General features: G+C 48.0%; 1 protein-coding gene across 6 annotated transcripts in view; it reads left to right on the top strand.

Annotated features, from left to right (window-relative positions):
- Positions 1–21,573, top strand: part of HNF1B (HNF1 homeobox B) — a 52,265-nt gene extending 30,692 nt beyond the window's left edge. For 2 of the 6 annotated variants that reach the window (XM_008526653.2, XM_008526650.2), the window contains exons 5-9: positions 808–968; positions 5,943–6,078; positions 9,777–9,971; positions 12,635–12,753; positions 20,621–21,573. In XM_008526653.2, the coding sequence (XP_008524875.1) occupies positions 808–968; positions 5,943–6,078; positions 9,777–9,971; positions 12,635–12,753; positions 20,621–20,641 (632 nt within the window). In that variant the 3' untranslated portion in view covers positions 20,642–21,573. The remainder of the gene's footprint in view (positions 1–807; positions 969–5,942; positions 6,079–9,776; positions 9,972–12,634; positions 12,754–20,620) is intronic. The other 4 variants (XM_008526651.2, XM_008526654.2, XM_070562467.1 and 1 more) reach the window with 3 other exon arrangements.
- Positions 21,574–23,303: the final 1,730 nt, after the last annotated feature.

Raw genomic sequence — 23,303 nt, 5'->3', positions numbered from 1 at the left:
TCAGCCAAAATGGTGGGACACAGAGACTGATGCATTTTTTTTTTTTTTTAAAGATTTTATTTTTTCCTTTTTCTCCCCAAAGCCCCCCGGTACATAGTTGTGTATTCTTCGTTGTGGGTTCTTCTAGTTGTGGCATGTGGGACGCTGCCTCAGCGTGGTCTGATGAGCAGTGCCATGTCCGCGCCCAGGATTCGAACTAACGAAATACTGGGCCGCCTGCAGCGGAACGCGCGAACTTAACCACTCGGCCACGGGGCCAGCCCGAGACTGATGCATTTTTCTGTGGCTCTTACAAAGGGTCACCAGGCAAGTGCCTCTTTGTAAAATGGGTCATCTCATACTTTAGAGCCCCACATAGCCAGGAGATGCCAGGGAAACATTTCTAGAAGACTTCTGAAGAGTTAAAAAAAAGTGCTCTTCCCAGGAAGAGAAAGCCAATCTCATCCCCTAAATCCTGAAAGAATTATGCTGAAGCAATGAGCAGAATCCATTCATTCATTCATTCATTCATTTGACAGATATTTATTGAGTGGCTCCCAAGTGCCAAGGCACTGGGGATACAGCAGTGAACAATACAAGACAGACAAAAACGTCCTGCCCCCATGGAGCCGACATTCCAGAATTCAAGGAGAGGCCGTGCCACTTTCACCCTAGAGAAAGACGGCCGATATTTCTCCTGGGTGGACAGGGGAGGAGAAGGCAACTTTGCTTTCTTGTCATCCACCCTTGAAAACAAGGGGAGCTGAGTCAGTGTTCCAGAGCCCTGGTGGCACTAATGTTCGCTGTCGGGTCTGCCCTGTTTTGCAGGAGTGCGCTACAGCCAGCAGGGAAACAATGAGGTCACTTCCTCCTCAACAATCAGTCACCATGGCAACAGCGCCATGGTGACCAGCCAGTCGGTTTTACAGCAAGTCTCCCCAGCCAGCCTGGACCCGGGCCACAATCTCCTCTCACCTGATGGTAAAATGGTGAGTACACCTGGGCCATTGTAGCTCTGGAGCTGATAAGATAAGAGGCAAAACAAACAGGACTTCTCACAAGGCCTGCCTCAAACAATGAACCATTGTAGCCCCACAGGGGAAAATGGGGGCTGACCAGAGTCGGAACGGAAAGGTAGAACTGGTGGCCCAGCCTTTGGCGGGTGGAAGAGGTGTTCGGTTTGAACCCAGCCAATAAATCTGACAGAGCTCTGCTCTCATTTTATTGATTGAATGCCTCATAAAGGAGCAAGCCGGGTGGGACACTGTTTGTTTTGGGGCTGCCAATGACATTTGTGTTGATAAAATGTTCATTCATCCCCCCCACCCCAAGGCCTCCAAAGCCAGTTTTTCAACCCAGAGAGCGCCTCACTTTGAAACAAGCCCCCTCTTTCTCTGCGCCACCACCCCTGGTGCTGGCAAGGAGTTAAGTCAGGATTTAGTGGATGGCGAGAGGTGGCGACAGGATTCTTGAACTGGGGTTTTGAAGGACATTGGATGGCACGCCAGTGCAGATCTCAGCACAAAATGGCAGGCAGGTGGGGTGATGCTTACAGCGTGAGTGAGAAACACTGACTTTAAGGTTACAATGCCCGGGGTTCAGATCCGAGCTCCAGCCCTTGATAGCTGTGTAGCCTTGGGCAGGTTACTGAACTATGCTAGGTCTCTTTTTTTCTCCTCTATAAAGTGGGAGTATAACAATAGGGTTTTGGGGAGAACAAATCTGATCACACATGATTTACTCAGCACAGTGTTCGGGCCAGTAAATATTCAATAAATGACAATGTTGTTGTTATGTTAATGTCAGTGTTGTTCTCTTTAAATAAGGTTTTCTCTATCCATAGCCACAGCCCACACCCAGATGTAAGTTTAGCACACTTGGTGAGGAATAGACTATTTGAATGTGACTTTTCAAGGTTCTAACCCTCTAGCAACACAAGTGCGGGGAGAGCGGCCTATGAGAGAACGCAAGCCTCACAACACTAGTGAGGGGAGGGAATGGAACACTTGATTCTTTGGGTCATGCTCTGCGTTTTGGCGTGGGGGTTGGAGGAGCCACAGTTCCTGCCTTCCACACTCAAGGTGGAGCCGCACACGTTCCCTCAAGGTGTCTGACCCAGAGGCCCATGGGGGCCGGGGGGGAGGGGCGGGGGGCAGGGGGCAGATGCCATTTTAGACCTTGTGTGCTGTGTGACGTATGTGCTGTGTAGACAACACAGGAATGGTGAGTCACAGGTGATTGAGTCCCTAGCTCCCTGGAGGAAAAACAAAGTGTAGTTTCTGAGGGGAGTGCTGGCCCGGCGAACTCTAGTTTCAGGGGACCTGGGAGTGGTCTCTTCAAACTGAGATGGAAGGCCCCTGTGGGAAGCATTTTGCAGCCCCCTTGCCCTCCCTTCATCCCTTAAGCTTCTTCGTAAAGAACAGTTTCTGTTAGCTACCTTGTGAGAGGCACAGACAAATCTTTATGAGGTCTTCAGTGTCACTTTGAGACCCAAACCAGTTGGAGTTAAGGATTGCCCAGGTTTCCCTGGAAAAAGGAGCCTGGTGGAAGAGGTCTTGACTTCTCAGTGAATGGAACCCTCCAAGTCTCCGCTCCTATTGCTTGAAGGTCCTTGGGGTTTCCCTTTGAGCCCTCCCGCCCTTCCTCCTAAGACGCAAGCTGCCTCGCCCAGGCCAGGGCTGCTTCAAAGGCAGCCTGCAGACATGCTTCTTTATTCCTGTTCTGCTCGGCAGTGCCCCAACGTGCGGTATATTATTGGGTTGATGATTGACCAAGACAGCACACCTCAACGTTAGCAAACACCTGGAAGCTCGTTTGCAGGCACCAGCTTTTCACTAGTGTCCAACACCCTGGCTCATATGTTATGTCACTATCACTGGGTGCCCAAATTCAAGAGTCTGCTTTCAGTTAATATATAACAAGTCCATCACAGATCTTGGTCCACCACGGCAAGAGTGGAATATGGTTAAAAATAACTCCTGCAAGGGAACCAGGGTGTCCAAGTCTTGGACTGTGTTATTTATCAGCAAATAGGATGGACATTGCTTAATTTCAGTTTCCTCATCTGTAAAGTAGGGGATAATAATGCCTGCGTCATGGAGTTGATGTGAGGATTGCTTGTGGCTCAGCTGTTCTTTGGGTAGGCCATGTAAGGAATGACAATCTCTGTGTGCTGACTTTCAGTAGGACATGCATTTGAAATCTTCCCCCAGGGATTGGTTTTAGAAATAATGCTGATCCATTTGAACCTTCTTTTGCATTCTCTGTCTGTCCCCTACCGCATGCCCAAATGGCACACACTGACAAAGAACTGGCCAGGTTTAGGGTTGCAAACTGTGAGTGTTGAACCTTGTTTTTTAAAAAAGCTTGTCCTGGATACTTCCACAGTATCAAGCAGTATGGTCTAATGGTGGAAAGCTCAGGCTTTGGAGACAAATAGCCCGCTTTCAATGCCAACTCTACGACCTGGGCACATTTCTTAACTTCTCTAAACGTCAGTCTCCTTGTCTTCAAAGTAGGGATAATAATACTAACCTCATAGGTTCCAGGCACGTAAAGCATTTAGCGTAGTGAAAGACCTGCAAATGGCAGCATTCACATAAGTCAAGATCTCCAAATTATCATGTCAGAATCCTGACTGATATCCTTGGCAGCTCCCTGGCTCCCATCAGTCCTGGAGGCAAAGAGAAAATAATGGTTGTACTTTAGAGTGAGAAGGAACTTGACCAAGGTTACCCAAACATGGTAAGTGGATAAGATTTAACCTCCAGCAAAACTGGGTTTGAATTCTGTCTTCCTCACTTACTAGTCAAGTGGCATGGAGCTAGTCTCTCAACTCTTCTGAGGATCAGTTTCTTAATCCGTCACATAGGGGCAATGTTAATAATGCCCTCCCTATTTGTGTCATTATCTATTGAGGACAGTTGGTGAAAGCATTTCACCGACCCGAAGCTGTACACATTTACATTGCTTTTATCATTGGCATCCACGTTTCTACTTTACCATTAAAACCAAACATTGAAATGGCAGAGATTACTGTCACTTCTTGACTTTCTCCAAAGGACAACATAACCCAAGGGAAGTTGAAGGCAGGTTACTGATTTTTTTTTTTTTTATGACTCTGACATTTTGAAAAACAAGTCTGGCAAACAGGCTGGTTCCCTCTTGTTTGATGTGGTCAGAATTCCTTCTTGGTCACGTGACCCCTAACTCATTTCTTGATGCTCATTTTAAAAACACAAACAAACCTGTTTGGTTTTTTCTTTCCTTTTTTTTTTTTTTCAAATTAACCTTGGAAGCTATGGGGTTGACCAGAAGGGCAGGGCGGGAGATAGTGTCTTACCTGAGTGCTGGTGTGAGACCTACAATCTGAGAAGCTCTGAGTTATGAGAAATGGAAGAAGAGAACCTGGACTACTCAGCCATCCAGAGCATGTATCCTAACCCTAAAGTACCTCTCAGGGTCCCTGATGCCATCAGGAAGGTCTGGCTTAGGTCAGAATGAGGGAGATGTGCTTTCTTAATAATAATTTTTAAAATTATTTAAAAACTATAAATAGTAAACCACTTTGTCATGAAAACAAGTAAGTGTGTGTGTGTAAAACTGATAGTTGCTTTGGATTTATGGGGAAACACTGGAAGCATTTCTGATAACATCAGAATCAAAGCAAGCACATCTATTACAGCTGTTATTGTTTAATACTATTCAGAAAGTTCTAACCCATGCAATATGACAGGTACACAAATTAGGACTAGCAAGGACAAGACCCTATCGGCACAATCTGCTGATGATGCCATTAGACACTTAGAAAAATGAAGAAAATCCATAAGGAAAAAACACTATTAGGAATAAATAAAAGAATTCAATCCTCAATAAAAGGATTCTCTTACTAATCTGACATTAAAATATAATGGTGAAACGGAATGGGGGTACCTGGGGCCCAAGGCTTATTTAGTAGCTTCGTCATTATGATATCAGCTCCTTAACAACCACAACAAAAATTTAGTGTATAGTGGGGATTTGGAAAAAGCAGAGAAGCCCAATAATGGCTGATCTCCCCCAACTCTCAGTAATAAGTGTTGGAGTGGGGAGAAGTCCTCTATTAAAGGTAAGAACTTGAGTTCTAGGGTCGGACAGACATGGGTTTCAGTACCAGAGGTACCACTTATTAGTTGTGGGATTTTTTTTTTCAGGGAAAGGTTCACCCTGAGCTAACATCTGTTGCCAATCTTCCTCTTTTTTTCTCCCCAAAGCCCCAGTGCGTGGTTGTGTATCTTAGTTGTAGGTCTTTCTAGTTCTTCTATGTGAGCTGCTGCCACAGCATGGCAACTGACAGATGGGTGGTATGGTTCCACAACCAAGAAACAAACCCAGGCCACCGAAGTGGTGAAAGCGCCGAACTTTAACCACTAGGCCATCAGGGCTGGCTCAGTTGTGGGATCTCAAGCAATGTACATATCTACTCTGAGCTGCAGTAGTTTCATCAGCGAGATGGGAATGGCAGAGCTAATGCATGAGGAGTGCTGGAGAGCTTCCCTGGGCTTCCGCCTGGTCCCTAATCTGCCACACTGGGGAATCCCAGGGCATTTGTTTCGTTAATATTCTTAGCAATCAATTGTCTTAGCACCAATAATATAGAAGGCACAGGGCAAAACAGAGGGTACTTCCAAAGTGAGCAAGCGACAATCATATGATACACATGAGCAGGGAACCTCTGAGGCAGGCAAGTAACTCAGATGGTCAGCAAAGAGAAGCGCCATGAGGAAAGGGATTATTGTCTGTTTTACTTCCTACTCTATCCTCCCCAACTAGAACAGTGTCTTTCCCACATAGGTGCCTAATAATTGTTACTGAGTGAATGAATGAATGAATCTGTGAATTAGCGGTGCTCAATCATGTCATTTTGGACACTGCTCTTGGTGGTCCCCAATTCTGCTCATGCTGCTCTTGTGTTTTCTCTCCAGCAGATCTCAGTCTCAGGAGGAGGTTTGCCCCCCGTCAGCACCTTGACGAATATCCACAGCCTGTCCCACCATAATCCCCAGCAATCTCAAAACCTCATCATGACCCCCCTCTCTGGAGTCATGGCCATTGCACAAAGTAAGCTCTCTTCTTGGTCAGTAAACTTGTGGGCAAGGAGGATAAGAATGGGAAGTGAGTCAACATGACACAAAAAGGACTAAAGAAGACCCCCTTCAAACTCACCCAGCAGTTGTAGATTTGATTCAACTTTTTTAGTTCCTTATCTCTCTCCTCAACAAATTTGGATGGTTTAGCCAAAAACAAGAGAAAATTGTGGAGTGGAGTTGAATCTAGGTCACCGCTTACCAACTGTGCACCCTGGGTCAAATCGTTGAACCTTCATGAGGTTCAATTTCCTCATCTGTAAATGGGTTGCTGAGGCGGTCACATGACTGTGTAGAGACATCCTTGTAAATCTATGAAGCATGAGCGTGTAGAATATTGTAGCTTACACTTTCATCCAGAGTTCAATTTCTATCCCTAAGTATGTGGAGATTTCCCAGGAGGTTGCACTAATGTTTCTTTGGTGAAGATGGAGCAAGACATGATGGGCTTCCCTCTAAAGGGGGAGTTTTGTGTGGTTATACGAGACCTGCCTGGCCAGTGGTGAAAACACACTAAGAGGGAACTCTGAAGGAAACTGTCATAGCATCTCTGAGTCATGACAACTTTAAGGAGAGTTAAGTTGTGTATGCCCATGCCTGAAGATGGGGAGCTGGAGCAGGTCCTTCCAGCTCCAAGAGGTCCGTGTTCCACAGCGAGCCTGTGCCTCGTCACAGATGGGCCATTTCTGGGCATGGGAAGACTAGCATGGGCTGTGTCTGTAGATGCCCCTCTCCAAGTTTTAATGTTGATGAGTATTCGGCATATTTTGAGCTTCATCATGACAGCTCAGGCCAAGTCTTCACTGTGGCCCCAGAAAGTATTCCTGGGAAGTCTCGGGAGAGATCCAAGGGTGGCACGTTGCTCATCTTTCTTTCAAGCTGGGATTGCCCATTGTCCTCGTGGCCTCCCTGCTATTGAGTGCCCATGTTGACTGCCTCCTTGTTTTGTTCCTGCCTTTTCTTCTCCTTCCTCCCTCTCCCCCTAAATCAGCTCTAGCCAGGGTAGCAATTTGGATCACTTCTGAAAAGAAGGACTTAGGCACTCTTTGAGGGCAAAATAGGGCTAAGCCCATAAGAGGCACAAAGGTTTACTGAACGAGTATGTGTGGCTCTCACTCTCTCCCTAGCTGTTCAGAAATTGATGCAATCCGCACTTATTTTTGCAGAGGGAAATGGGAATGGAGAAAATTTTAGAGGATTCGCAAAATTAAAAGTTATTTTAAATTTACTGCCTTTTCACTGGGCCCTCTCCAGGAATATGGTAACCATAGTCATCCCAACGTTTGAGAATGAGATAGGATACCTGAAAGCAGCTTGCTTGCCTTCTAGAAGATTTGATTAAAAGGCCCATTTGTAAAATATCCCACCTCTTTATTTCTACAACCAAAATGACACACAAACTGTCCCACTTAACTTCTTTCTTCCCACGTCAAGCTTTGGCTGACACACACAGTTGTATATTGTCTTGGGCACTATCTGAACTAAAATTTTCCCTGGGGCTATTCCATATTTTTCAATTTTGTTCTTTCTAATTTCTTCCACCCATATTTCTCTACCTTCTCACAATAATCTTAATCTCCTACTGCAGATGGTCAATACCAGAGTGTACATTGACCTTAGAAGGGTGTGTTTGTGTGTGTGCATGTGTAAGTTCGTGCGCATGCACTTGTATGTGTACTTGGAGTAGGGGGAGCATGAAGAATGGTGAAGATCACCAGAAAGCTTGGCTGAGACACAGTGGTCCTACCCTATGGAGGGCCAGGATGAAGAATTGGTTGCAGGCATCTTCATTTAGCCGACTCATGTCCTGTTAAGTCCATGGGCCCTGTCTCAGGACTGCAGGCGCCCATGGAGAATGTGATAACAACTTATTTGGCCATGCCAATTCCTCATTCTCTACTCATCTACTGGACTGGATAACATGCTTCTTAAGCAGGAACCAGTGCCCAGAAAATGGATGAAAAGGCCAAGAGTCACACTCCATGGGAGCTAGAATGACATCAGTGGCTCTTGATCCTGGAATTGAGGCACACCAGGGTCACAGACTGTTGAAAATAAGATTCCTGGGCCTCACCTCTAAAGGGTCTGACTCATTAAGTCTTGGGTGGGGCCTAGGAATGTATATTTCCTAAAGAGCTCCCCTAGATGATTCTAAAGCGCAGGCAGGTTTCAGAGCTATGTCCTCAAATGTCATCCACTCTAGACAGGATAATTTGCTTTTCTGGGCAGAGATTTCCCAAAAAGGTCAATTTCAATGGGCTCCAGGGAAAATAGCAAATCCACGAGGCTTCCTAGGAGACTGAGACCATAAGTAGGAGGTAGGAAAGGGAAACAGGATATCAGGGTTCAGATGGGCTTGGGGAAACCCTGAGCCCCTGGGGAATTGGTCATAGTGCTATTCTGAGGGTGATCAGAGGACCCCGCCCCCCAACCCCACCCAGGAGGGGGCTTCTTTCCCTTCACTTCTGCCCTGGGATCTTGCCTTTTTGGTTTCTGATAAAGGTCTCAGCTAAAGCTGTAAGTAGGCAATTGTTGAGGACATTGCGCTATCTCCATCAAGGACCTCCCTTGGGTCTGCTTATGAAACCCTCTCCGTTTCAGGAAAGGCTCTCTAGGTGCCCCCTCTACATTTGCCTAAAAGAGACCTTTTTCTGGATTTCCTTCTTCATCTCATCCTCCCCCTGCCACTTCCCAGCAACAAAGGCAAAGGAATATTGGGGGCTCCAGGAAAGAGGCTGGGGTGTCTTCCCCCTGAACCTCTTGTCCCCACTGCCACCCTGCCTCCGCTGCCTTCTGCGGAGTCCCACCCAAGGAGCAGAGAGAGGGCGGGTATCAGGGACCTAATCTTTGCAGTGCTGGCCCCAGTTCTAAAGAGGCCTCAGGATACAGACACAGTACAGATCCACAGAGGCCCTCATACCCCCAGAACAGAAAGATAGCAAGACCCACTATAACTGCCAACCTTTAACTTACTACTTCCTCCTTCCAATACCTGGTCCTTTTGATGTCATAAGCCCCGTGCTGCCAGATAAGATATGCCCACTTCATGGACTGGCTGAGTGCCAGTGTTTTTTCCCCTCTCTGCTCCTGTCAAGAGAATGAGCACCTGACCTCCCTCAGGGGCTTTGCACAGTCTGCTAGATGAGGGTCTTCAGGCTTCAGACTCCCAGGAGAGTGGAGCGGGGTTTGGTTTTTTATCAGAATGTGGGTCCCTGCACACTCCTGCCCTCTGCTGGACAGACAGATCCAGGCAATAATCTGCACTTTTGAGTGGACGCCTTTAACCCTGCGCTGAGGACACCGGGCAAGCCTCTCTCATGGTCAGGCATGGATGGAGGGGGCAAGCAGCCTCACCTTTCCCAGGGCCTTGGCAACCTCAAGGGAGCTAAGTTTCAGGAGGTCACAGGATGACCTTGGGAGACTCTTAGGCCTCAGTCAGATCTATTTAAAGCCTGTTTCCATCCACAACTCACTGTGGAACTTGAGCAAGCCACTTATTCTCTCCGAGCTTCAGTGTCTTTGTCTATAAAGTTGCTTCCCGTGCAACCTCTTACGTAACAGCCTCAGCCCAGTGCCTGGCACACAGCAGAGGCTCAGTCGATGACCATTGCCATCCATTCACCTCTCCTCATCCCTGAAGCCATCTCTGATCTTTCCCTCTTGCTCCCACAGGCCTCAACACCTCCCAAGCACAGAGCGTCCCTGTCATCAACAGTGTGGCCGGCAGCCTGGCAGCCCTGCAGCCCGTCCAGTTCTCCCAGCCGCTGCACAGCCCTCACCAGCAGCCCCTCATGCAGCAGAGCCCGGGCAGCCACATGGCACAGCAGCCCTTCATGGCCGCAGTGACTCAGCTGCAGAATTCACACAGTAAGGACCCGGGCATGATAGGGAGGGAGCACGAAGGGCCCTCGGCAGCCAACCTCTTCCCTCTCTTCTTGGAAGTTTATTGGTTTGGATGCTTTTCCCTACCTCTGATCAGCCAAGACAATCTGTCACACATAACTGTTGTGCAGTGCCGTGCCTTTTCGAGGCCTCTGCTCTGCCCTCAAGATTCCCCAGGGAAGGTTTGAAGAGGACAGTTATGGCCTACATGGAAAGGGGGTTTGCAGAGAAAGCTGGAGTAGCATATAGATGGAGCACATGCCACAGTCCCCCTGCCACCTTCCACCAGTCAATCACAGCACCTTTGCCCAATACTCCTCAACTTAGCCTTTTCAGTCCAAAATTCCAAGCAGCCATTACCAAATAATCAGAGCTGGTGTATAATTTGCATCCTATTTGCCTTCTCTGAAATTGAAGAATCCTCTAGAGTCCCCATGCCCTCCAATTTATACACCCCAAATATCTCTAATCAAGAACCATGAACATTTCAAGCTGGAAAATACCACCTGCACGTCATCCTGGATAAGGAATATTAGCGTTTCTGCCCCCGACACAGAGACTATTTCTCATGTCCAATTTCTACACCTACCTTCAGTCTATCTTTCAGCCACTTACAGCCCATCTGTCCCCCAGCCCCTATATCTCTGATCCCCATCCTGAGCCCCAGGCCCCCAGTCTTCTGGCTATGTCAGGCTATAGCCCCTGGCCTACGTGTTTGGGGAGAAATCATGGAAAGAATGGCTTCCCCACTTCAGGCACGGTCCTACAGGAACACCAGAGAAGTCTCTGGAATAGAATGATAGTCTCGGAGTCAGACAGACCTAGATTTAAACCCTAGCTCTGAGACTTACCAGCTATGTAGCCATTGGTAAGTTCCTTAGCCACTCTGAGCCTCAATTTCTTCATCTATAAAATGGAAATAATGTGCATGTAGAGTGATTATGGAGATGAGATAAAAATAGGTATGAACTGTATCTGGTAAGGTAAAGAGGTATAGAAAGGCTAATGACTACTTATTAAGGGACGCCTTAACAGGAGGAGGCAGGAACGGAGAAGAGGATGTTGGTTTCTCCTGGCTGCCTCGGGCAGAGCTGTGGCTAGGAGGGAGAACAGTCAAGTTCAGCCTTCTTCTGTCCTGGGGCTCTGTCTATCCCCTCTCAGGCCTGCAGAGCTGGTTTCTAAGCACCATCTCACATTCCAATCACATTTTCGTGGCTTCTAAAATATCTGCCACAGCGTGTAGCAGAGTCAGGGACCACATGTGCTCCACTTCCCTTCCTCCTGGGGCCTGACAATATGCCCCCCATGTGCCCCCTCACCTGGGCAGCCTTCCTCAGTGGCCAAGCCTGAGAGGGACGGTCAGAGAGTGGTCACCAGAGACTTGTGGACTGCTGAGGCCCAGCTGGGCTGGCTGGCTACAAAGAGATGGCCCACGGGGCCCCAGACCAGGAAATAACCAGCCTCCCTACACAGGAGGGGCAAGCTGAGGCAGCAGGCCGTGACCTTCACCCCCCTTCCCCCCCAGGGACTCCTTGGTGCAAACAGGCTGGTCCCTCCCTCAAGACCAAGTATCCACATGCTTTCATTCCTTGGTCATGTGACCGAGAATTTATATGAATCTTATGGATAAATAACATGAGTCAAAAGGTTCCAGACTTGGTGGACAAGTACTGGAAAAAACTAAAAAACAAGTCACATACTCCAGGAGGTTCTGTTTGAATCTAGTCTCCCTTTGTCCATTGTCCTTCATATTTCTGTGATGTCATAAGGCTATGATGTCATTTTAGTGCAAACCAGAACAGCTCAGAATGCTACAATTAATTATACCTGTGTCTAATTACAATTATTAATCAATCTACAATCGCTAGCATGAGACCCAGTGCTTGAGTGATGGCAGAAATGGTAAGCATGTGCTGGCCAGCTCATTCATATTTGCCAGCTATTTAAAACTTTTTTTGACTTAAAATCTCAGAAGTACCACATATGCCTAAGGGTTACCTATTGATGCCCAGGCATCTAACACTTTATTGAAAGTCAAGGGAACAGAAGTGCTGTCCACCACTACATACTAGGCACTGTGCAGAGCTGTTTATTTATTTGGTACAAAACGCTTTAAACATGATCTCTTCTAATCCTACAGCAGATATCATTCCCATTTTACAGGTGAGAAAACTGAGGTTAAGTAACTTGATTAAGGAGCCAGAATTTAAACACATGGTCATTCTTTTTACCACATCACACTACCTTCCCAAACATTAGTGCAACCATCAACATGCTTTTTTTTTTTTTTTTTTTGCTGAGGAAGATTCACCCTGAGCTAACACCTGTTGCCAATCTTCCTCTTTTTTTTGCTTGAGGGAGATTAGCTCTGATCTAACGTCCATGCAAGTCTTCCTCAATTTTTTATGTGGGTCATTGACACAGCATGGCTGACAAGTGGTGTCGATCTGTGCCCGGGGTCCAAACCCACAAACCCAGGCCACCAAAGCGGAGTGTGCCAAATTTAACCACTAGGCCAAGGGGTCAGCCCTCACCATCCCCTTTTATCTGCCCAGGGAAACAGGAGCTATGATGTGGGTGGGGGGTTTGTAGCTGTGCGTATGCCTGTGTCATCTTGCCTTGATTTTGTCTTCACTCTGTCTTTCTAGTGTACACACACAAGCAGGAACCCCCCCAGTATTCCCACACCTCCCGGTTTCCATCTGCGATGGTAGTCACAGATACCAGCAGCATCAGTACGCTCACCAACATGTCTTCCAGTAAACAGGTAATGCCAGTAGGAGGGAGGAGGGTAATGACTAAGGCTATTGATGTGCGGAGAATGTGGCAAGTGTAGACTCGGCCATAAGTCTGGTCCTTGTGAGGCACCCTGTTCCTCGATAAAGGAATCCTTGAGGTCACAGGGCAAAGGACATGGGCCACAGGCTAAAGAGGTTTGTTGCTCCCCCAGCGTCCCAGAGTTTCATGCCTTACAAGAGGAACCCCTGAGGATTTTCCACAAATTAATCAATGGAGAAAGTGAGTAGTGAGTCAGGGGTCCTGAGGCTGATTACCCCAGTCCAGGACCCATGCTGGACCCAAAACGCTGTAAACTCCAGAGGATGACCCAAATCTACCAACCCTTGGGGACTCCCCGGTAGACAGCCTGGCCTTTCCAGGGGCCTGCATTCACTTGGTGTTTTATTGGGAAACTTAGAATCAACTCTGACTGCACTGAAGGTGGGGAATCCAGAGGCTTAGTCACCATTTCAGCTGATGACTAATTCCCACCTTGACACAGAGGTGATGGAATAGTAAAGACGACCAGTGGCGAGGCTCCTGGCTGAGCTTGGACAGCTGGACTGTAATGGGACACCAAAAGTTAGAAAACAGGACAAGATGTCTGAACACAGGTGACACACAGAATAACACAATAGGACCTTTTAGCAGCTGGGGTCCGTGAAGCGTGGGAACTGTTTGGCCTTTATTGATTACTTGATAACTAGGCGACAACCTTGAACTTCATGTCAGGGGCTCTCAGCAGAGTTTGGTCTTGTTAATTGTCTTTTTTCCACCTGAGCCCTGCAAATCACACCTCGTCACACCTCACCCCCTGCCATGTGCTTCCGAGCAAGGTCTTTCATGGGCTTGGGGTTCTCTGTCCTTTCCTTTGCCCCCCTCTCCTCTACTCCTGCAGCGTTGTGAAGCAGGCAGGTTCTCTTCCTGGTTTTGCCACTTGTTTGGTGACCTTGACCTCCCTGAGCCTTCATTTCTTCATCTTTAAAGTGAGAGTTGTAACATCTACTTGCTCTGAAGATTCGATGAGATCATGTAGATTAGGTGCCTGGCACGTCTTGGGCTCTGACACACACACACACACACACACGACCGAGGTGGCCAGGCTCTGGAGTTGGGGGAGAGGGAGAGGTGTGTGGGACCTGCTTTGCTCCTCTTCTCTCACCCCATGGAAGATGAAAGGACACCCTGGTTGCCCTGCCCTTCGACTCCCGTGCGATTTCCCATTCTTTGTAGTGAGGAGGGAAAACATTTATCTGTGCTCACAAATCTCAATCAGGGGGGCAGCCAGGCGCAGCAGCCCCGCTTGGGAATACCTTCCCCTTTGAAAGGTTTATCAATCCATCTGCCGCTTGGCCAGCCCTAGACAGGACTGTGATTAATTATTCCTGTCTTTCCCAAGTTGACTTTGATGCTTGCTTGTTGAAACAAGTCCTCTGAATTCAGGAAATGGTCTCTTAATCAAAATAGTTCAAGATGCTCTCTGAGACGCTGCCCTGGCCCCCAGATGGCTGCTCCCCTCCACTGGACAGAGTGGCCAGCCGACCTTGAAGCTGCATGAACGGCACTCTAGAACTACTGTGAAGTTGTCTCAAGTCCCTGGACATTTCAGGAGTCTGCCGATAGATTCATTTCTGGGATGATGAGGATGATGATTACGCTTAGTATGGATAAAAATTTCCATGTAGCACTTTACAGTTTATTCTTCTCATGAACATTATCTCATCATTTCCTTTTTATTGAAACCTCCCGAGAAATACAAAGAAATGAACTGAGACTCAGAGATGGAGAGTGACCTGCCCAAGGCCACACAGATGATAAATTCTAAAGCTGGACCTCCAGACTTTGGTCTTTGACTCTAAATCCTGGACTATTTCCAGTGCCTTCCAACACCCATCTTTAAAATACCCATGTAATCACTGATCTTGTGGTCTTTAACGGTCAGGAACAAGAGTGAAAATTAAGCCCAGATACTGTATTCCCATTAGGAAACTTTCTTCCTACCAACTGGGAGAGGCAGAATGAAGTAAAATGAGGGCAAAGGTGCTGCCTGCTGATGGCAGAAGGAGCCCAAGGGGAAGAAAATTTTTACAAACTCTGTTCTGAAGGCATAGGGTCAGAAGAGAGTTCCGAAAGAGACCTGGTGGCAATTCTGCTTTTTCTTTGTTTTACAGTATTATTTTCCAAAAGGAGTTTCAAGGCCATTGCTGGGAATCAGGGGCACCTGGGTGTGAGGAGAGGCGGATTCCTTGATCAAATGTGTTGGGAAAACGACTGGATTAAACGAAAACCCCACAGGGCAGGGCTTCTTGGAATCTTTCCCATGCTGATATGCGCGTTGAACAGGTCCATTAGCGTGCACGACTGGGTCAGAGGGACCCATCCTGAGCCTTTGCCACTTTCGAGGCATGGTAGAGTGCTAGGAAAAGCCAACAGACCTGAGCTAATCCCAGCTCCCTCACCCCTGCTACGTGACCTTGGACAATTAATTTGCTGCTCTGAGACTCAGTTTCTTCATCTGTAAACAGGAAGGGGTGGGGGTGGAAATCCCAACCCCATTGCAAAGGATATTCAAAGTCCCTAAGAGAGTGCCTGGTGCACAGTCAAGGACTCAAAGTGGGAGCTCCCGCCCTGTTCCTTCTCCTCTCTGTCTGTGATCCTTTAGGAGACGCCTTCCATCGACACCTGCCATCTGTAACTCAGTGCTTGGTCTGCACGTGGTCAAAGGAGGTTCTGCCAATAAAAGTGCTCAGGATTAGGGCTGATTCTGAAGGGCATCCCGCCTCTTGGGCCTGGGCTCCAGATCACTGCTTCCCGTTCTCCTGCTGACACACAACCATCCTCTCACCCACCTCCCAGGAAAAAAGCAAATAGTTCAGCGGCCTCTCAAAGCACCCAAGCCCTTGGTGCCTAGCCAAATGCCTGGGCTATAGTAGATGTCAGTAAATAGGAATGAATGAATGAATGAATTCAGAACTAACGTGTTTTGAGCGCCTCCCATTTGCCAAGCTGCGTTCCCTCCAGGGTGCTTTTCCATCTTATCTTTCCTGGCTAACCCTCCCACCCATCCTGCAAGCAAGGTAGATATTTTTATGCCTGATTTACAGAGCGAAAAACTGAGGTTCAGAGATGGGAGGGATCTGGCCAAGTTCACACGGATGACAAATCTGGTTTGGATTTCCAGCCTTAGATCTTCTCCAAATTCATTAAACAACACTCACCTTCTAATATCCATGTTTAAACACTCATAGAAATGACCCAAGGTTAAATCAGGCGAAAGCCAGGATTTGAACTTGTATCTGTCTGATCCCAGCATTTCTGGTTGTCAAGACAGACATGCCCCAGGGGCTTGTGGATCAGGTTTCAGGGACCCCAGGATGGGACTTTCTGGTTGGGAATCCTTCTGCAGCCACTCCCGTCTGTCGTTTCCAGAGCTAGTGCCTCCCCCTCATCAACCTTGGGAGCTGGCCGGTTACCCTCTGAGTGGGTCTGTGCCTGAGCTCCTGCAGAACACAGCCTGCCAATCTGGAAACCAGAGTGCCACTAGCACTGACCTCTGTTAGAACAAGTGTGGGCAGGCTGTGAGCTGATGCTATTTCCACACCTTCTCTACCCACTGCTCCGCTTCCCAGTTTATAGAGAGGTCAGGAGAGGGCCCCTAGAGCGGTCACTAGTCAAGGGTGCTGACAAGAAGGAGGTGGGCGGCTTTGTCATAAATCCCCTGCAGCTGCTCCCCTCCTCCCTGCCTTCTTCGCTGGTGGAGAGGCGGTGTGGTCTGATGACTAAGAGCACCGACTTGGGAGTTAGGCAGACCTGGGCTCAGGGTTCTACCACTTTCTCCCTGTGTGACCTCAGGGAAAAGTCTTAGCCTCTCTGAACTTCAGTTTCCTCACCTGTAATATGAAGATAATGATTCCTCTGTTGTGGGATGGTTGAAAGAACTAAATTCACTGAGACTCGTAAAACACAGCTCAGTTCTTGGCTGGAAACATCCAGGCCATGGCAGCCGGCTCAATCTTGGCTCTCCCTGATGGCACCCCTGAGTGTCCCTTGAGCTTGGGAAGGAGGATTTCAGATGGCAAAGTTCATTTATTTCCCCCTGTTGCCCCATTCAGAGGATAGAAGTGATCTTACATAGTGTTTAAGAGCACAGGCTTTTCTGTTGTGAGACCCTGGCAAGTTACTTATGATCTCTCTAGCCTCAGTTTCCTCATCTGTAAAATTGGAATTATAATCATTACTTTTGATTAATAGAACTATAATTAGTCTAGCTTAAGTTAATAATAATAGAAGTGGGTTATCTATACTCCCACTTCCTCACCCCCAATTCTCTCTGGAGACCTCTCCAGGCTGGTTTTTGTCCTCACACTCCACTGAAACCTTTCTTGTCCCGCTCACTCTACCTCCATGTTGCCAAATGCAATGGTTGCTTTTCCATCTCTCTCTCTGACACAGCTGATCACACCTCCCCTTTTCCATCTGGATTTTAGGACATTGCCCCATCCTCGTTCTCCTCCCATGGCACTGACCACTCCTCATTTCCTTAGCTAGCAACTCATCTTCCCGACATTTACTTGTTGGAGGCCCTGGGGCTCATTCTCTTCTGTGCTCACTCCTGGGTGATCGCCTCCAATCCCATGGCTTTGGATCAAGTGTACACACTAATGGATCCTCTAATTATGTCTCCAGTACAGACCTCTCCCCAGTCACAAGGTGCCATTTGCAAATCCCGTGCATCTTTGGCATGTACATGTGCATGTCTAATATACCTGATAAGCCTCTCAAATTGAACCTGCCTAAACAGGAACTCTTCATTTTGCCCCAATATCTCCCTACCCAAATAGGTTCCTCCTTGAGCTTCTCCACTTCCAAAAATGGGGCCAGTTATTCAGGCGAGACACCTGAGAGGACCCTTGATCATTACACACCCCATATCCCACATCCAGCCCATCGATAAGTTCTGCTAGGGGTCCTTCAAAATGCACCCTCAGTCTGACCGCTTCTCACCACCCCATCAGTCCAGCCCCTCGCCTCTCACTGATCTCCTGCAGTGGCCCCTACCTTCCCACCCCCACTTCCACTCTTGCCCCACTACAGTGGGTATATGGTCTGTTCAGCACTCGGCAGCCAGAGTGATCTCTTAAAAAGGGAAACCAATCATGTCACTCCCCTGTCAAAACTCTCCAACAGCTCCGCATTTCACCAAACTGAAATGGAGACGTCCAAGGCGCCGGGTGATCAGACCACTGCCGGCCCCACCATTCTCACGCCTTCCCCTCTTCCCTCTTGCGCTAGGCTTCAGCCGAACTAGAGCTGCTGTGATCCCACTTCAGGACTTCCGCATTTGTGGTGTCTTCCGCCTGGAACGCTCCTCACTGCACATCTTTGCATGCTTGCTCCCTCACTTCATTCAACTCAAATGTCACCACTTCAAAGAGTGGGGGATCACCTCTCGATCCCCCTCCCTAAATGATTCCCTTTACCCTCAAGTCACCCTAACCTCTTACCATGCTTATTTTTCTAGATTATTAATCTCTACTTAAAATTGTATTATATATGTATGTGTGTGTGTGTGTGTGTGTGTATATATATATATATATATATGCTTTTTTTTAAAACTTATTTATTGTTCAAAACCCTCACTAAATTATAAACTCTGTCAGGATGTGGACAGGGTCTTGTTCGCAGCTACATCCACAGTGCCTAAAGAAGTGCTAAGCACATAGAAGACACTCAAAAATATGTTAAATAAATGAATGATAATTACCTACCTCAAAGGGCTGATATAAGAATTCGATGCAATCATGTGTGTAAAGCCCTTAGTTAGCATGGGCCTGGCACACAGGAGGACCTCAATAAGTGTTCCCTATGACCATTATGTAACAAATCCTCTTAGAATGAGGATGTCCTTAGCAATCACCACAGCTACCACCCCTTCCACACGGAGGGCCCTGTGGTCACGCAGGAATCCTCTGGGCAAGGCCCTGTGGCTGGGTGCACCAGGCCTCGGTTCTAAGGGGCCACAGTGCACCCCTTATCAGATGTTTGTGTTTAGACTCTGGAGGGGGCAAATAACTCTAGTTCCTTTGACAACATTTAGGGCTCTGCCACCATTTTATTATGTGAGCAAACATTTGATAGCTAGGAAGCCCATCCCTAATGACAGGTCATAGGATCCCGCTGGCGTCTCCTTATCTGCCCTTCTTGTTTGCTCTTCTATTGAAACCTGCAAGGTCACAAGCCATTTTCTCTCTCTTCCACCTGAAATCTGAAAATTGGAGAAAGGCTGATAGTGGGAAGTAAAGAGACTCCAGAGTGGGGGCGGGGGGAGGGAGGAAGAGGAGGCAAAGGGTATCAGAGGACCCTGACCGGGACTCACAAATTTAAAAGGGCCAGAAGCCTGTCTCCTCACACGAATGCACAGCTGCATCCCACTCTGAAGAGTGCTCAGGAGGGTGGCGGGGACAGAGGCAGCTGTGTCCCAGTGTTCATCAGGACAATAATGCCAGGCACCATGCTAACCGCGTAATGTATCAGCTCATCTAATCCCTCAACAGCCTCCATCCTACAGGTGAGAAACTGAGGCCCAGAGAGAGAACACGACCAAGAGTACAAAGCTGGAAGAAGACTCTTAACCTAAGAGCATAACGGAAAGAATGTGTGCTGGCAGGTCCCCAGAGCTGGTTTGAGTCTCTGGCTCCACACACTCCTAGTTCTGAAACCTTGGACAATTCACTGACTCTCTTAGAGCCTTGTTTCCCTAATCTGTAAAATGGACATAATGGGAACCTTATATAGAGTTATGCTTGGGAAATAGTAATGGGATAATAGGGCTTTAGTATCAGTGGTAGGTGTCTGTGTGTGTGTGTGTGTGTGTGTGTGTGTGTGTGTCCTTGAGGGGGAGTCTTGAGAGAATAAGCCATTAAGCCAAAAGGCAGAACCTTCTCCTGAGATGCCAGCAGAAGTAAAAGGGAGGGAGGGAGGAGACAGAGGGAATCAAAAAGATACTCCTGGAAGGAAAAGTAGAGTAATGCTCCACGACACTGAAATGAACGAGGCCCCGCGCCCTGGAAGGGGAGGTCTCTCTGGGCTGGGTGGTGGGGCTCCTCCCACAGGGTTTCTCCATCCCTTTTGGGGTCTCCTGCCCTTGGCCCACCTGCAAGTCTGGCATCAGAGGCCTTCAGCCCTTGGATCTTCTCCCCTGTCCTCTGAGTGTCTTGCCCTAACAGTAACACCGCTGTAGAAAGCCCTTTGCAGTTCCCAAGCGCGTTCCCTGAGGCGGCATTTGAGTAAGTGGTGGTTTCTCACGTGCTTTGTGGCCTTGAGGCTCCAAGTCCATCAGCAGCTTCAGCACAACCTGGGAGCTGACTAGAAATGCAGATTCTTAGGCCGACCGAATCCGAATCTACATTTTAACAGGATCTCTGGTACTCATAGGTCAATTGAAGTTTGGGAAGCAGTGGTCTAGGGGACCCCACCTCTTAGAGGTCTTAGGAAGAGACCCTTACTTCCACAGGAGGCAAGAGCTCCCGTCAGCTGCCGTTGCAGCCTCCCTGAGCACTTTATAAACACCACACGCACAGAAAGAGCAGCCCAACTTCAGGATAAAGGTCGGCAAATTATGACTATTTCAAGGTCTGTAGCAATTCGCTTCTCTGTTCTGAAGCGGCAGGAAAAGCCAGCTCCCAGGTATTGCTAATGCGAATATGCTTCATGAGCAACACTGCAGACCTGAGCAGGTGCTAGGTCCCCAGCCCCCCAGCTGAGCTGGGTCTCGGCTCCCCCTGGAGAAGCCAAACTAGTAGCCCATGTCCCTGCCAAATGCACACAGCTGAGCTCTCTCTCTTTTCTCTTTGCAGTGTCCTCTCCAAGCCTGGTGATGCCCGCACATCACTTACTTTGTGCACAGCAACAAGGACCCTATTTTCCACACCATCACCCTCTGGGCAGCTGTCATGGAAAAACCCAGTGACCTGACATCACCTACAAGAGGTCCCTGCTTACCTGACATCCTGCTGGCGCCTCGGACAATCCGCTCTCAGGAGGCGCAGCCCAAAGCCCAGCTTCCCTTCTATGCAGTATTGTCTCGATGCCTCTCCCAAGATGTAAAGTATTCCCATCCATCCTGCAGATGGGAGACAAGAAACCACGGAAGAGGAAGAGCGAAAGCTGTAGTGTCTACATTATGCTCCTTCGTCGAACAAACATGTGAAAACTTGAATCTGTTACTGAAATGAGGAGAGGAGGACACGTGCTATTGAACTGAGCCAAACACAGTGTAAATATCAGCAAACTCCCTCCCCCACCCCCATCCTAACTGATCTTGAGAATTCTTTTAAAGAAGTAAATTTGTCCAATGGGTGTAAACTATAAACTACTGTAATTAAGTGCAATTTTCCCCCCACTTCCTCTCCCCTCTGCCCTGTATATAATACTAAAGTGTCTATTAGTTTTCTTTGTAAAGGTCAGAGTTGAATTTTCCACGTGATTTGCCTCTTTTCTCTCTCCCCATGGAGAAATATCCTAAGTCAGAAATGAAGCCCTTACCCTCAGGCCTGGACACACACAGGGACTGCATATTTTGGACTGATTGCCAGTGAACTCCAACTTCCTGATGTTAAGACACACTTCCAGATCCCTGGAGGGACTGAACATAGTGTCAGAGTAACATCCTAGCTTCCGGTGGGGCTAGGGGTTCAGCCAGTGCACCCCCCAAGAGAGTCCAAGGCAGGGAAACTGGCTGTTTGATAGCACAAGAAAAAGTTGCTCTTTCAGAAAGCCTCCCATTAAAACAATTTATTTTGTCACTGCCCAGAGTCTCATATTTCTGTCTCTGACGCTGCCCTGCCACGGTCCAACCCTTGGCCCCCGGTCTCCCTGGAATTTTCCACTTATTCCCCTGGACTCACTGCTGCCATGTCCCAGTGTCTTTGTGCCAGCTTTACTGCTAAGGTAAAGAGTCGATTCCCCTAGTCAGACTCCACGAGTCCCTCTGTGGGATCTGGCCAGAGCAGGAACCAACACCTTTTTCTTCCCTGCAACTCACAGAAGTAAAGTGACAAAGCCAACTCTTGGTGACTATGGCCATAGGACCAGATAAAAAGCAGGAAGAATGGAAATCCTATGGATAACTTTTTTAACCTCATTGTAGGCATGAATTCCAGTCTTTTCTCCTTTCTGCGGGGCTGTTAATCGCCAGAAGAATGGGCTCTTGTGGGTGTCGCCCTGCTCGGGATTCCCCCGCTGGTGGGATGCTAATGAATACAAATAGTTCAAAAGGTGAAAAGCCAAAAGCCTGGACACTCCACAGCAGGAACTTTGCCACAAATAATCCAGTGTTGGCTCCAGGAAGAAGGATGGACCTGTCCTCTGTGTTTCCTCTTTTGTACAACATAGAACTGCCAACACGTGGTTTCTCACTTCTAGACAGAGCATTTCCCAGGTGAAGTGTAAGCAAGGGAATTGTGCTGACCAGGCCCCCGAGCAACAGGCTTTCAAAATCCCATGTAGTAGAAGATGTAATTCTCAGTGAGTCCCACAAAGTCACAGAGTATCTGCTGCCAGGGCAGGGATGGATAGATATGCAGATACTGACCTCTTTTGGTTCCTGGCTCCCCGCCCCGCCCCGGGCAATGTAATTTGGGCTGAAGCGGTCAAGAGAAAACTTATGGTTGGGTTGAAAACGGTTGGGGTCAAGGTCAAGCAAGTGTCAAGAGAGACCAAGATCCCCTTTCACTAGTTGAAATGTCTTATTGAATGCCTCCTGTGAGTTTCAGGAAAAAGAAGAGAATATAGGCCTCAAGCCTCAGCCTCTATGGGAGCCCTATATCTGGCCTCACGTTATTTCTGGAACAGCAAGTATCTTCATTTGATACATTTTAGACCTTGCATGGTTGCAGTAACCCTGAGAACCCAGAAGGTCTTATTCATCCAAGAGGACATCTGGGCAGAGGAGGAGGCGGAGATGGAGGGGAGGGAGGATGGGCGGGTTATGGACATCTCCAGGGACTCTTCCTAACCAAACCTCGAGTAAACCAAGTCACGTAGAAGGTGACCCTGGCAACTGAGAGCCTACAAGAAGGTTAGCACCTCCCTTCTAAATCAAACAGGGATCACCTCCTACCGGCTCTAGGGGGGGCAAGGAGACCTACTGTGTATGGGTCCAGGTGGGAAATAAAGCTGAAGATTCATCTGCAGCTCAAAACCCCCGTACCTTCCTCTAGCATCCTACGGACCAACATTTTCCAGGGTGTCTCCTTACACCCCAACTCCAAGCTAACAGATCAATGGTTCCATTTTTACTATGACCTGCTGTCATTTTCTAGGGTGAGCACTGGGAAGGCAGACTTCATTTTAACATCCTGGATAAGAAATGAAAACCTGCATTCAAAAATATTGAACTTTTTCATGCCAAACAGTAGATTATTCCCCATCAGACAGAGATAACTGGAGTGTTAGCTGCTGTCTTCAGGTGGATAAGAACACAATGTGGACAGCAGGGGGAATCTGAGCTCTTAGCCCACAGCTGGGGGCAAGTCTTTG

This window comes from Equus przewalskii, chromosome 10 (assembly GCF_037783145.1).
Source record: "Equus przewalskii isolate Varuska chromosome 10, EquPr2, whole genome shotgun sequence".
NCBI classification, from domain to species: Eukaryota; Metazoa; Chordata; class Mammalia; order Perissodactyla; family Equidae; genus Equus; species Equus przewalskii.
The sequence above is the reverse complement of the archived record's forward strand: the minus strand, read 5'-3'. Positions and strand labels throughout refer to the sequence as shown.